This window comes from Dendropsophus ebraccatus, chromosome 3, assembly GCF_027789765.1.
Source record: "Dendropsophus ebraccatus isolate aDenEbr1 chromosome 3, aDenEbr1.pat, whole genome shotgun sequence".
In the NCBI taxonomy this organism is placed as follows: Eukaryota; Metazoa; Chordata; class Amphibia; order Anura; family Hylidae; genus Dendropsophus; species Dendropsophus ebraccatus.
Window position 1 is genome coordinate 201,286,470 of NC_091456.1, and position 15,491 is coordinate 201,301,960.

The 15,491-nt window shown below is 47.7% G+C and overlaps 1 protein-coding gene across 5 annotated transcripts in view; it reads right to left on the reverse strand.

The window, feature by feature from the left end:
- Positions 1 to 15,491, reverse strand: part of GBA2 (glucosylceramidase beta 2) — a 133,205-nt gene that overhangs the window by 74,364 nt on the left and 43,350 nt on the right. For all 5 annotated transcript variants that reach the window (XM_069963378.1, XM_069963379.1, XM_069963382.1 and 2 more), the window contains exons 4-5: positions 14,723 to 14,814; positions 5,148 to 5,263 (exon numbers count right to left, since the gene is read on the reverse strand). In XM_069963378.1, coding sequence (XP_069819479.1) covers positions 5,148 to 5,263; positions 14,723 to 14,814 — 208 coding nt within the window. The remainder of the gene's footprint in view (positions 1 to 5,147; positions 5,264 to 14,722; positions 14,815 to 15,491) is intronic.

Genomic DNA, 15,491 nt, shown 5'->3' on the forward strand with positions numbered 1-15,491 from the left:
GGGCCTAGAAGCCGAAGGTGCTGGCCAGGCTCCAGTCGCAGGGCCACTTCCAGCTGTTCCAGGCCGTTCGTCCCTTCATCTGCCCCCCAGCCTTAGTGGAGACCCCAAGACCTGCTGTGGATTTGTACGTCAGTGTATGCGTCTCTGAGATCCTGGCTCGGCAGTTTCCCTGCGATGGTGCTGAGGTGGCGTTTCTCATCTCCTTGCTATTTGGTGAGGCCTTAGCCGGGGTTCCTCCTGTCTCCTCTACCATCCAGCCTCCCAGACTCCCTGGCTGCGTTCCCCACGGCTACTGGTGCGGCCCATCCTCTGCTGCCTCATCTCCGGCTCAGCTTCACATTGCCACACACACCAATAAGGGCGACAGGGGCCAGACGTTAGCTGGGAGTCAATGGAAGGTTAGCATTTGTCTTGCACACGTGGTGGGTGTTTTTGTTTGGCTTTCTCTCCTTCTCTGCGTTTTTAAGGATTTGTGGCAGTTTTTGTAAAATGCAGCAGGCTGAGGGTTTGGCGTTTTTCTCCCATAGATTTCAATGGAAGTCTTCTGCTCCACTAAAGAACCCCGCAGCCTATGCATATGGGGCTTTTTAGTGGCTCTTTTTAGGGTGAAAAATGTCACTGTCTGGTCCCCAGAGGGTTAATGGAGCGTTTACACAGACAGATTTATCTGACAGATTTTTTAAGCCAAAGCCAGGAACAGACTTTAAACAGGGAACAGGTCATAAAGGAAAGACTGAGATTTCTCCTCTTTTCAAATCCATTCCTGGCTTTGGCTTCCAAAATCTGTCAGATAAATCTGCCTGTGTAAACGCACCCTTACTTAACCCCCTGTAAGCCAGACTGTGCTCTGTGGCTGAGCAGGGACACGACTTCAGCCGCTGATTGGCTGAGATGGCCCTTGGGGTAGCTCCTTGTGGCCAGCTCTGGTGAAGCAAGAAGACATCAGGGTAAGTATCAATAAGGCCCCCCTATTCCCCCCAGTACTGCACCCAACCCAGCAATCAAACCCCTGAAGGCTACATTGTTCAGTCTGGCACACAAAGGGTTAGGTGTGGATAGCATGCATCCTGACTTAACCCCTTGTGTGGCAGACTATAGGCTGTAAGGTGCAGAATGCCTATCACCACCTGTCATAATGATGGCCGTTCTGCTCCTGGCCGTTTTTGGGTGTTTTTCCCTGTTTTTCAGATATCGGGATCCTGCGATTGCGTCGGATTCAGTGGACTATACCGATAACCAGCATTGGTTTTTTTTACCCATCGCACCAGGGGTACTGGGAAGAGCCGGGTGCCAGTGGTCCCGAAGCGTCAGATTTGGTGCTCCTGGACTGGGTGGCAGCAGGCTGGGCCAACATAAAGTGGCCTTCCCTCCCCGGTACTACTAGGCTGCTGCTGGTTATGGAAATGGAGGGGGACCCTATACATTCTTTCAAAATAAATAATGGGGTTCCCTTTATTTCCATAAGCAGCCAGGTCCGTGCTGTCACCCCTCACTTAATCCCTTCATTCCTGGAGCGGGTGCATTAGGGTCGGACTTCAGCAATAAAGTCCATGTTAGGGTAAGAACTCCAACTAAAAAAACAGGCGAAGTAAAAAAAAAAAAAAAAAAAAAAAAAAAAAAAAAACATTCTCACACAAAAGGGCAAAAACGCCATGAAAAAAACGCAACCGCATGAAAAACACAATGTGCCGCAGTGAGGGAATTTTTGTGCCTTTGGCGCAAAAAATGCCCAAGAAAAGTGCTGTGTGAGGGCGCCCTAAGGGTGATTCCACTGTAGGCCAGTATGCGGCGCAGTTGAAGACCCTGGCCTCTGAGGTAGCCTGGAACAGTGAAGGGTTAGTGGCCGCATTCTGGGAGGAGATGGCCAGTGGCATTACATATTAACTTGCTGGCCGTGATTTGCCCACCAGCTTGGATGACCTCATTACACGGCCGCTCATATTGAAATCTGCTTTGCTGCACTGCAGCAGGAGATATGTTGGCAGTAATAATCTTTCCGTATCCGCGGAGTTTCTTGGTTGGCTCTACCTTCCAACATCCACTCCAGCCACGTCCATGCCGTGAGGTAGAAAGAACTCATTTATCTGAAGAGGAAAAGACTCGTCGTAGGAACCTGGGTCTGTGTGCCCACTTCTGGGTCTTCCTTGGTAGAGGAAACAGACATATTCTCTACTGGAATACCATAGAGGCGACACGCTGGGGACAGCAATGCCATGGCTCCTGTCTTCTGCTTTCATGATCAACTCAACTAGTTGAATTCACGTGGGGCTGCCTGGTCTTGAAACCTTTTTGGAACGCTATCTGTGCCATCTACACGCAGGTTACAGACCAGGCAATCACCCCTTCTCCTGGACTTGCTCTTTTATCTTTGGTTGCCGGACCTTCCTCAGCTGTCTGCTACCCCATTTCCTTACAGTTGTGTGAGCGTTCATTCTGCGAGACTTTAAGTCAACGGCCCCTCCATCTATCTCAGAGTGGGTCGCTGAAAGGAACTTCCTTTATCAGATGGAAACTTTGACAGCAGAGGAACATGAATGGGGAAGCATGGTTGAGAACCTCTGGATGGCTTGGGTGACCTATAAAAGTGGGCCACTCCTCGACAATTGGCTGAATTGACCTCTGGTCGCCTTAGCCAGATCCAATAGTACCTTGCCCTTTGTCTGTATATGCTGCTTTACTCTTTGTGGGATGTTCTTCCGACGGTGCTTGTGTCTTCCTTGTTTTCTTTCTCTCCGGGCATACCTCCATTTCTTCCACCTCTCTCTTTTTTCTGCTTTCCCCCATCTGTCTTTCGATGGCCCTGTTTAGGGGCTCGCCATTAGTTCTATCCTGAGCAGTTATTGGGGTTTTTTTCCACACTAGGCTCATGCCCTGACATTTCGCTTTGTATTATGCTGGATAAACTGGGTTCATAGTTGTTCTTGTAGGCTACCTACGTATCATATGCCGCTACCTGGAAGTGGCAGGGATTCACAGGTTACGGTTCACCAGCCAGTGGTCGCCTGTGACACTATTATTTTCACTCTCACCCGCCAAAGCCCTTCACAACTGAGGAACAAAAATTCTAATAAAATTCAGATTTACAAAAATAAAAAAAACGAGTTTAATTCACTTTCTCATTCTGTCAAGCTCTTTGTGCTCAGAACCAAATAAAGCTGGACCTGTCTTCGGCCTACCATCCCCAATCCAAGGTGGAATGGGTGAATCAGATTTTGGACCTTCACCACTTGGTCTCAACCTGTCAGGAAGATTGGGTTCCTCTGCTGCTATGGGTTGAGTTAGCTTATAATAACCACTCTAGCGTGTCTTCCGGGGACACTCCCTTCCACATGGTCTACGGCCAGCATCCTCAGCTGCCTTTGCCGCTTCCTACGACTTCAGACGTTCTAGCCGTTGAGGGCCAAGTTGGTGATTTTATCCAGATTTGGCATCAAGCACACCAAGGTCTTCTCCGAGCCTCTGCAAATATCACAAGACTAGATGACAAGAATCACAGGCTTGTACCCAAATACAATACGGGGGACAGTCTGACTGTCATCTTAGAATATTCCTGTATCGGCCCCTGGTTGGAGGTTGGCCCTTCGTTACTTAGGACCCTTCTCTGTTCTAAGACGAATTAATCCAGTTACTTACAAGCTCCACTTATCTCCTCGCACATCCTTATACATTCCCAACTCATTCCAAGCCTCTCGTCCTTAACAGATACTCTCGTAAAATCCCCCATGCCCGACACAGAAGTTGTCTACCAAGTTAAAGAGATCTTGAATATGAAACGTTCGAGAGGCGGCGTTTACTATCTAATAGACTGGAAAGGGTCTGCACCATAACAGAAGTCCGGTGAACCTCAAGAGAACATAAATGCTCAAAAACTGATCCAACATTTCCACCGACTCCAGTCCAAGAAGTGGAGGGGCCCTAAGGGGGGGATACTGTAACGGCCCATGGTCATGTCCATTATACCCCATCTGCTGCAGGTCGCTCTGTCCTGTAATCATCTGCTTTTTCCGGCAGCTTCTCCTGCTCTGAGCTGGCCTCCTGGAGTATTGGGCTCCCTCTAGTGGCCAGCATGGGCCAGCTGGCCTGTATTTATTGCTCAGCTGACAGGTTCAGGAGTATTCCAGGCTGTTCACCTGCGGGTATATATAGTCCCCACCTTCAGACTTCTGTGCTCAGGTGTTGGTGTGCGTCAGTAAGCTAACCATGTCAGTGCTCCTTGGCTATCGGCCAGTTCCTTGCTTCCTAGCATCCTTCTAGCAGTTTGGATCTTGTCCCATTTCTAATTCTCAGCTCCAGTCTGAACAGCGCCTTCTCGTATTTTTCAGTAGAAGTAGAACATGAGGTTGCAGACTCCTGTACTTCCATCAGTCAGTGGTCACTAGGGACCTTCTGTGACGGTAGCCGGGGGCTCCTAGGAGAAGGTAGGTCAGCACTTCTTGGGGATCCACCACCTTGTGTCTGGTACGACCGTTACAACAATACAGTACAATAATACAACAATACAGTACAATACAACAATACAGTACAATAATACAGTACAATACAACAATACAGTACAACAATACAGTACAATAATACAACAATACAACAATACAGTACAATAATACAGTACAATAATACAACAATAGTACAACAATACAGTACAATAATACAGTACAATAATACAACAATAGTACAACAATACAGTACAATAATACAACAATACAGTACAACAATACAACAATACAGTACAATACAACAATACAGTACAATAATACAGTACAATACAACAATACAGTACAACAATACAGTACAATAATACAACAATACAGTACAATACAGTACAATAATACAGTACAATAATACAACAATACAACAATACAGTACAATAATACAGTACAATAATACAACAATAGTACAACAATACAGTACAATAATACAACAATACAGTACAACAATACAACAATACAGTACAATAATACAACAATACAGTACAACAATACAACAATACAGTACAACAATACAACAATACAGTACAATAATACAATACAGTACAACAATACAGTACATACCCACTAACTGTAGTGTAACACACATTTACACATTAGTACAATGCACACTAGCACCACAGTACACAGCACATCATACAGGGGGCGTATTGTGTAACACACCTGGTTTTCGGTTACAGACTTGTAGTGGTAGAGACCGGGGTTCAGCTGCCAGCGACAGAACTCCCCTCGCCAGCTGCGTGTGATTGTTCCTCCACCAATTCCTCCGAGGGGCGCCCCTAGAGAAGAAGGATACACACTCCTGATTTATCAGTGTAGTACACATGGCATCTGCCCGCTGTGTATGACCGCCTGCAGTGTATGACCGCCTGCAGTGTATGACTGCCTGCAGTGTATGACCGCCCGCTGTGTATGACTGCCTGCAGTGTATGACATCCCGCTGTGTATGACTGCCTGCAGTGTATGACCGCCCGCTGTGTATGACTGCCTGCAGTGTATGACATCCCGCTGTGTATGACCGCCTGCAGTGTATGACCGCCCGCTGTGTATGACTGCCTGCAGTGTATGACAGCCCGCTGTGTATGACCGCCTGCAGTGTATGACCGCCCGCTGTGTATGACTGCCTGCAGTGTATGACATCCCGCTGTGTATGACCGCCTGCAGTGTATGACCGCCCGCTGTGTATGACTGCCTGCAGTGTATGACCGCCCGCTGTGTATGACTGCCTGCAGTGTATGACATCCCGCTGTGTATGACTGCCTGCAGTGTATGACATCCCGCTGTGTATGACTGCCTGCAGTGTATGACATCCCGCTGTGTATGACTGCCTGCAGTGTATGACATCCCGCTGTGTATGACCGCCTGCAGTGTATGACCGCCCGCTGTGTATGACTGCCTGCAGTGTATGACCGCCCGCTGTGTATGACTGCCTGCAGTGTATGACAGCCCGCTGTGTATGACCGCCTGCAGTGTATGACCGCCCGCTGTGTATGACTGCCTGCAGTGTATGACATCCCGCTGTGTATGACCGCCTGCAGTGTATGACCGCCCGCTGTGTATGACTGCCTGCAGTGTATGACCGCCCGCTGTGTATGACTGCCTGCAGTGTATGACATCCCGCTGTGTATGACCGCCTGCAGTGTATGACCGCCCGCTGTGTATGACTGCCTGCAGTGTATGACCGCCCGCTGTGTATGACTGCCTGCAGTGTATGACAGCCCGCTGTGTATGACCGCCTGCAGTGTATGACCGCCCGCTGTGTATGACTGCCTGCAGTGTATGACATCCCGCTGTGTATGACCGCCTGCAGTGTATGACCGCCCGCTGTGTATGACTGCCTGCAGTGTATGACCGCCCGCTGTGTATGACTGCCTGCAGTGTATGACAGCCCGCTGTGTATGACCGCCTGGGGTCTCTGACAGGGCACAGCTCCGGGGTCGGCCAGAAGGCTGAGGGACCAAAGCAATGAGAGCTTAGCTTTAGATGAAGAATCCCTTTAAATACTAATGGCCTCCAGGTTACACAGTCATACACTCAGTCTCCTCCAGGTTACACAGTCATACACTCAGTCTCCTCCCCCAGGTTACACAGTCATACACTCAGTCTCCTCCTCCAGGTTACACAGTCATACACTCAGTCTTCTCCAGGTTACACAGTCATACACTCAGTCTCCTCCTCCAGGTTACACAGTCATACACTCAGTCTCCTCCCCCAGGTTACACAGTCATACACTCAGTCTCCTCCAGGTTACACAGTCATACACTCAGTCTCCTCCTCCAGGTTACACAGTCATACACTCAGTCTCCTCCAGGTTACACAGTCATACACTCAGTCTCCTCCCCCAGGTTACACAGTCATACACTCAGTCTCCTCCAGGTTACACAGTCATACACTCAGTCTCCTCCCCCAGGTTACACAGTCATACACTCAGTCTCCTCCCCCAGGTTACACAGTCATACACTCAGTCTCCCCCAGGTTACACAGTCATACACTCAGTCTCCTCCTCCAGGTTACACAGTCATACACTCAGTCTCCTCCCCCAGGTTACACAGTCATACACTCAGTCTCCCCCAGGTTACACAGTCATACACTCAGTCTCCTCCTCCAGGTTACACAGTCATACACTCAGTCTCCTCCCCCAGGTTACACAGTCATACACTCAGTCTCCTCCAGGTTACACAGTCATACACTCAGTCTCCTCCTCCAGGTTACACAGTCATACACTCAGTCTCCCCCAGGTTACACAGTCATACACTCAGTCTCCTCCCCCAGGTTACACAGTCATACACTCAGTCTCCTCCTCCAGGTTACACAGTCATACACTCAGTCTCCTCCTCCAGGTTACACAGTCATACACTCAGTCTCCTCCTCCAGGTTACACAGTCATACACTCAGTCTCCTCCCCCAGGTTACACAGTCATACACTCAGTCTCCTCCCCCAGGTTACACAGTCATACACTCAGTCTCCTCCTCCAGGTTACAGTCATACACTCAGTCTCCTCCAGGTTACACAGTCATACACTCAGTCTCCTCCCCCAGGTTACACAGTCATACACTCAGTCTCCTCCTCCAGGTTACAGTCATACACTCAGTCTCCCCCAGGTTACACAGTCATACACTCAGTCTCCCCCAGGTTACACAGTCATACACTCAGTCTCCTCCAGGTTACACAGTCATACACTCAGTCTCCTCCTCCAGGTTACACAGTCATACACTCAGTCTCCTCCCCCAGGTTACACAGTCATACACTCAGTCTCCTCCCCCAGGTTACACAGTCATACACTCAGTCTCCTCCTCCAGGTTACACAGTCATACACTCAGTCTCCTCCAGGTTACACAGTCATACACTCAGTCTCCTCCCCCAGGTTACACAGTCATACACTCAGTCTCCTCCCCCAGGTTACACAGTCATACACTCAGTCTCCTCCTCCAGGTTACACAGTCATACACTCAGTCTCCTCCAGGTTACACAGTCATACACTCAGTCTCCTCCCCCAGGTTACACAGTCATACACTCAGTCTCCTCCCCCAGGTTACACAGTCATACACTCAGTCTCCTCCCCCAGGTTACACAGTCATACACTCAGTCTCCTCCAGGTTACACAGTCATACACTCAGTCTCCTCCAGGTTACACAGTCATACACTCAGTCTCCTCCTCCAGGTTACACAGTCATACACTCAGTCTCCTCCAGGTTACACAGTCATACACTCAGTCTCCTCCCCCAGGTTACACAGTCATACACTCAGTCTCCTCCCCCAGGTTACACAGTCATACACTCAGTCTCCTCCCCCAGGTTACACAGTCATACACTCAGTCTCCTCCCCCAGGTTACACAGTCATACACTTAGTCTCCTCCCCCAGGTTACACAGTCATACACTCAGTCTCCCCCAGGTTACACAGTCATACACTCAGTCTCCTCCCCCAGGTTACACAGTCATACACTCAGTCTCCTCCCCCAGGTTACACAGTCATACACTCAGTCTCCTCCCCCAGGTTACACAGTCATACACTCAGTCTCCTTCTCCAGGTTACACAGTCATACACTCAGTCTCCTCCAGGTTACACAGTCATACACTCAGTCTCCTCCCCCAGGTTACACAGTCATACACTCAGTCTCCTCCAGGTTACACAGTCATACACTCAGTCTCCTCCTCCAGGTTACACAGTCATACACTCAGTCTCCTCCAGGTTACACAGTCATACACTCAGTCTCCCCCAGGTTACACAGTCATACACTCAGTCTCCTCCCCCAGGTTACACAGTCATACACTCAGTCTCCTTCTCCAGGTTACACAGTCATACACTCAGTCTTCTCCAGGTTACACAGTCATACACTCAGTCTCCTCCCCCAGGTTACACAGTCATACACTCAGTCTCCTCCAGGTTACACAGTCATACACTCAGTCTCCTCCAGGTTACACAGTCATACACTCAGTCTCCTCCTCCAGGTTACACAGTCATACACTCAGTCTCCCCCAGGTTACACAGTCATACACTCAGTCTCCCCCAGGTTACACAGTCATACACTCAGTCTCCCCCAGGTTACACAGTCATACACTCAGTCTCCTCCTCCAGGTTACACAGTCATACACTCAGTCTCCTCCTCCAGGTTACACAGTCATACACTCAGTCTCCTCCCCCAGGTTACACAGTCATACACTCAGTCTCCTCCAGGTTACACAGTCATACACTCAGTCTCCTCCAGGTTACACAGTCATACACTCAGTCTCCTCCTCCAGGTTACACAGTCATACACTCAGTCTCCTCCTCCAGGTTACACAGTCATACACTCAGTCTCCTCCTCCAGGTTACACAGTCATACACTCAGTCTCCTCCCCCAGGTTACACAGTCATACACTCAGTCTCCTCCAGGTTACACAGTCATACACTCAGTCTCCTCCAGGTTACACAGTCATACACTCAGTCTCCTCCTCCAGGTTACACAGTCATACACTCAGTCTCCTCCTCCAGGTTACACAGTCATACACTCAGTCTCCTTCTCCAGGTTACACAGTCATACACTCAGTCTCCTCCAGGTTACACAGTCATACACTCAGTCTCCCCCAGGTTACACAGTCATACACTCAGTCTCCTCCTCCAGGTTACACAGTCATACACTCAGTCTCCTCCAGGTTACACAGTCATACACTCAGTCTCCTCCCCCAGGTTACACAGTCATACACTCAGTCTCCTCCCCCAGGTTACACAGTCATACACTCAGTCTCCTCCTCCAGGTTACACAGTCATACACTCAGTCTCCTCCCCCAGGTTACACAGTCATACACTCAGTCTCCTCCTCCAGGTTACACAGTCATACACTCAGTCTCCTCCAGGTTACACAGTCATACACTCAGTCTCCTCCCCCAGGTTACACAGTCATACACTCAGTCTCCTCCAGGTTACACAGTCATACACTCAGTCTCCTCCCCCAGGTTACACAGTCATACACTTAGTCTCCTCCCCCAGGTTACACAGTCATACACTCAGTCTCCCCCAGGTTACACAGTCATACACTCAGTCTCCTCCCCCAGGTTACACAGTCATACACTCAGTCTCCTCCCCCAGGTTACACAGTCATACACTCAGTCTCCTCCCCCAGGTTACACAGTCATACACTCAGTCTCCTTCTCCAGGTTACACAGTCATACACTCAGTCTCCTCCAGGTTACACAGTCATACACTCAGTCTCCTCCCCCAGGTTACACAGTCATACACTCAGTCTCCTCCAGGTTACACAGTCATACACTCAGTCTCCTCCTCCAGGTTACACAGTCATACACTCAGTCTCCTCCAGGTTACACAGTCATACACTCAGTCTCCCCCAGGTTACACAGTCATACACTCAGTCTCCTCCCCCAGGTTACACAGTCATACACTCAGTCTCCTTCTCCAGGTTACACAGTCATACACTCAGTCTTCTCCAGGTTACACAGTCATACACTCAGTCTCCTCCCCCAGGTTACACAGTCATACACTCAGTCTCCTCCAGGTTACACAGTCATACACTCAGTCTCCTCCAGGTTACACAGTCATACACTCAGTCTCCTCCTCCAGGTTACACAGTCATACACTCAGTCTCCTCCCCCAGGTTACACAGTCATACACTCAGTCTCCCCCAGGTTACACAGTCATACACTCAGTCTCCCCCAGGTTACACAGTCATACACTCAGTCTCCCCCAGGTTACACAGTCATACACTCAGTCTCCTCCTCCAGGTTACACAGTCATACACTCAGTCTCCTCCTCCAGGTTACACAGTCATACACTCAGTCTCCTCCTCCAGGTTACACAGTCATACACTCAGTCTCCTCCTCCAGGTTACACAGTCATACACTCAGTCTCCTCCTCCAGGTTACACAGTCATACACTCAGTCTCCTCCCCCAGGTTACACAGTCATACACTCAGTCTCCTCCAGGTTACACAGTCATACACTCAGTCTCCTCCAGGTTACACAGTCATACACTCAGTCTCCTCCCCCAGGTTACACAGTCATACACTCAGTCTCCTCCAGGTTACACAGTCATACACTCAGTCTCCTCCAGGTTACACAGTCATACACTCAGTCTCCTCCTCCAGGTTACACAGTCATACACTCAGTCTCCTCCTCCAGGTTACACAGTCATACACTCAGTCTCCTTCTCCAGGTTACACAGTCATACACTCAGTCTCCTCCAGGTTACACAGTCATACACTCAGTCTCCCCCAGGTTACACAGTCATACACTCAGTCTCCTCCTCCAGGTTACACAGTCATACACTCAGTCTCCTCCTCCAGGTTACACAGTCATACACTCAGTCTCCTCCTCCAGGTTACACAGTCATACACTCAGTCTCCTCCCCCAGGTTACACAGTCATACACTCAGTCTCCTCCTCCAGGTTACACAGTCATACACTCAGTCTCCTCCAGGTTACACAGTCATACACTCAGTCTCCTCCCCCAGGTTACACAGTCATACACTCAGTCTCCTCCAGGTTACAGTCATACACTCAGTCTCCTCCTCCAGGTTACACAGTCATACACTCAGTCTCCTCCAGGTTACACAGTCATACACTCAGTCTCCCCCAGGTTACACAGTCATACACTCAGTCTCCTCCCCCAGGTTACACAGTCATACACTCAGTCTCCTCCCCCAGGTTACACAGTCATACACTCAGTCTCCTCCTCCAGGTTACACAGTCATACACTCAGTCTCCTCCAGGTTACACAGTCATACACTCAGTCTCCTCCAGGTTACACAGTCATACACTCAGTCTCCTCCAGGTTACACAGTCATACACTCAGTCTCCTCCTCTCTTTTCCACCTTTGATCGGAGATGTTTGTAGACAAGAAGCCGGAAAGAGATCGATTATGACTATAGTAGATGAGAATTCATCATGGCGGATGTGTAGGTTTACAGCAGTTTATTAGCCAAAAAGACAGAAATGGCTGCACATCGCACCCATGGCTGACTCGAAAGCTTATTCAGCTACATTTAAAACCAACATCAGAAGTTAGTATATAATTTGGCCAAACCATATTGCCTCATGTACCACGTGCAGGTCTTCTGATACACATGAGTCCCTAACCAAAAAACATCACTGTGCCAGTCAGCGACCACAATCCCCGCAAAACGTGCGCAAGCAGAGAAGGGGGGCCACGGAATGGCCCTGCAGCCACATTGTCACAGGACCAGACCCTAAAGGGCCCCCCCCGGACCCCGCAGGCGCCACCAGCGGAAAAAGTGGACGCCAAGCAACACTTTGCGGGGATTGTGGTCGCTGACCAGCACAGTGATGTTTTTTGGTTAGGGACTCATGTGTATCAGAAGACCTGCAAGTGGTACATGAGGCAATATGGTTTGGTCAAATTATATACTAACTTCTGATGTTGGTTTTAAATGTAGCTGAATAAGCTTTCGTGTCAGCCATGGGTGCGATGTGCAGCCATTTCTGTCTTTTTGGCTTGTGCATACAGCAGTGTATTATATACTTATTATCCTCCTGTATGAGTGTATATATATCTTCCCATTCTGTGCAGGTATACAGCAGTGTATTATATACTTATTATCCTCCTGTATGAGTGTGTATATATCTCTCCATTCTGTGTAGGTATACAGCAGTGTATTATATACTTATTATTCTCCTGTATGACTGTGTATATATCCCCCCAGTCTGTGTAGGTATACAGCAGTGTATTATATACTTATTATTCTCCTGTATGAGTGTGTATATATCTCTCCATTCTGTGTAGGTATACAGCAGTGTATTATATACTTATTATCCCCCTCCTGTATGAGTGTGTATATATCTCCCCATTCTGTGCAGGTATACAGCAGTGTATTATATACTTATTATCCTCCTGTATGAGTGTATATATATCTTCCCATTCTGTGTAGGTATACAGCAGTGTATTATATACTTATTATCCTCCTGTATGAGTGTGTATATATATCTCCATTCTGTGTAGGTATACAGCAGTGTATTATATACTTATTATCCCTCTCCTGTATGAAAGTGTATATATCTCCCCATTCTGTGTAGGTATACAGCAGTGTATTATATACTTATTATCCCCCTCCTATATGAGTGTGTATATATCCCCATTCTGTGTAGGTATACAGCAGTGTATTATATACTTATTATCCCCCTCCTGTATGAGTGTATATATATCTCCCATTCTGTGTAGGTATACAGCAGTGTATTATATACTTATTATCCCCCTCCTGTATGAGTGTGTATATATCCCCCCATTCTGTGTAGATATACAGCAGTGTATTATATACTTATTATCCCCCTCCTGTATGAGTGTATATATCTCCATTCTGTGTAGGTATACAGCAGTGTATTATATACTTATTATCCTCCTGTATGAGTATGTATATCTCTCTCCATTCTGTGTAGGTATACAGCAGTGTATTATATACTTATTATCCTCCTGTATGAGTGTGTATATATCTCCCCATTCTGTGTAGGTATACAGCAGTGTATTATATACTTATTATCCTCCTGTATGAGTATGTATATCTCTCTCCATTCTGTGTAGGTATACAGCAGTGTATTATATACTTATTATCCTCCTGTATGAGTGTGTATATATATCCATTCTGTGTAGGTATACAGCAGTGTATTATATACTTATTATCCTCCTGTATGACTGTATATATATCTCCATTCTGTGTAGGTATACAGCAGTGTATTATATACTTATTATCCTCCTGTATGAGTGTGTATATATCCCCCCATTCTGTGTAGGTATACAGCAGTGTATTATATACTTATTATCCTCCTGTATGAGTGTGTATATATATCCATTCTGTGTAGGTATACAGCAGTGTATTATATACTTATTATCCTCCTGTATGACTGTATATATATCTCCATTCTGTGTAGGTATACAGCAGTGTATTATATACTTATTATCCTCCTGTATGAGTATGTATATATCTCCATTCTGTGTAGGTATACAGCAGTGTATTATATACTTATTATCCTCCTGTATGAGTGTGTATATATCTCCCCATGTGACAGATGGGTGATAGCGGTGCTCTTCTTCTTCCTCTTCCTCCTCCTCCCCCCCGGGCTGCTGATCCTGTCTGATCAGTGTGTAATAACAGGATATAAGGTCAGTGAGTGTGGGTCACCTGTATATAAGATGCTGCTATACATGGCTGACGGCAGGTCGGACTGGTTATTCCTGGAGCCCCCAAAATAAACGTCAGAGCCAACACAGCGCAGCATAGCCGAGCCAACACAGCGCCACATAGAAGAGCCAACACACCGCGCCACACAGCAGAGACAACACAGCGCCGCACAGCAGAGCCAACACAGCGCCGCACAGCAGAGCCAACACAGCGCCGCACAGCAGAGCCAACACAGCGCCGCACAGCAGAGCCAACACAGCGCCGCACAGCAGAGCCAACACAGCGCCGCACAGTAGAGCCAACACAGCGCAGCATAGCAGAGCCAACACAGCGCCGCACAGCAGAGCCAACACAGCGCCACACAGCAGAGCCAACACAGCGCCGCACAGTAGAGCCAACACAGCGCAGCATAGCAGAGCCAACACAGCGCCGCACAGCAGAGCCAACACAGCGCCGCACAGCAGAGCCAACACACCGCGCCACACAGCAGAGCCAACACAGCGCCACATACAGAGCCAACACAGCGCAACATAGCAGAGCCAACACAGCGCAGCATAGCAGAGCCAACACAGCGCAGCATAGGTGCCCGGTTATAAAGATACACGTCGCTCACCATATATCTGCCGCAGGGGGACGGAGTTGAACATGTCTATAAATGGCGACTTCTTCTCCACATACGTCTTACGCACCCACCACATGAGATACCTGTACAGGAGGAGTATACAGAGAGTATATATCTATATCCACAGGGACAGGTGATCTATACACAGGGACAGGTGATATATACACAGGGACAGGTGATATATATATATATATATATATACACACATGGACAGGTGATTTATATACACAGGGACAGGTGATTATATATACACAGGGACAGGTGATATATACACAGGGACAGGTGATTTTATATATATATATATATATACACACACAGGGACAGGTGATTTATATACACAGGGACAGGTGATATATACATATATATATATATATATATATATACACACATACACACAGGGACAGGTGATATATACACAGGGACAGGTGATATATATATATATATATATATACATACACACAGGGACAGATGATATATATACACAGGGACAGGTGATATATATATATATATATATATATATATATATATATACACACAGGGACAGGTGATCTATACACAGGGACAGGTGATCTATACACAGGGACAGGTGATATATATACACAGGGACAGGTTATATATATATATATATATATATACACAGGGACAGGTGATCTATCCACAGGGACAGGTGATATATATATACACAGGGACAGGTGATATATACAGGGACAGGTGATATATATACACACACAGGGACAGGTGATATATACAGGGACAGGTG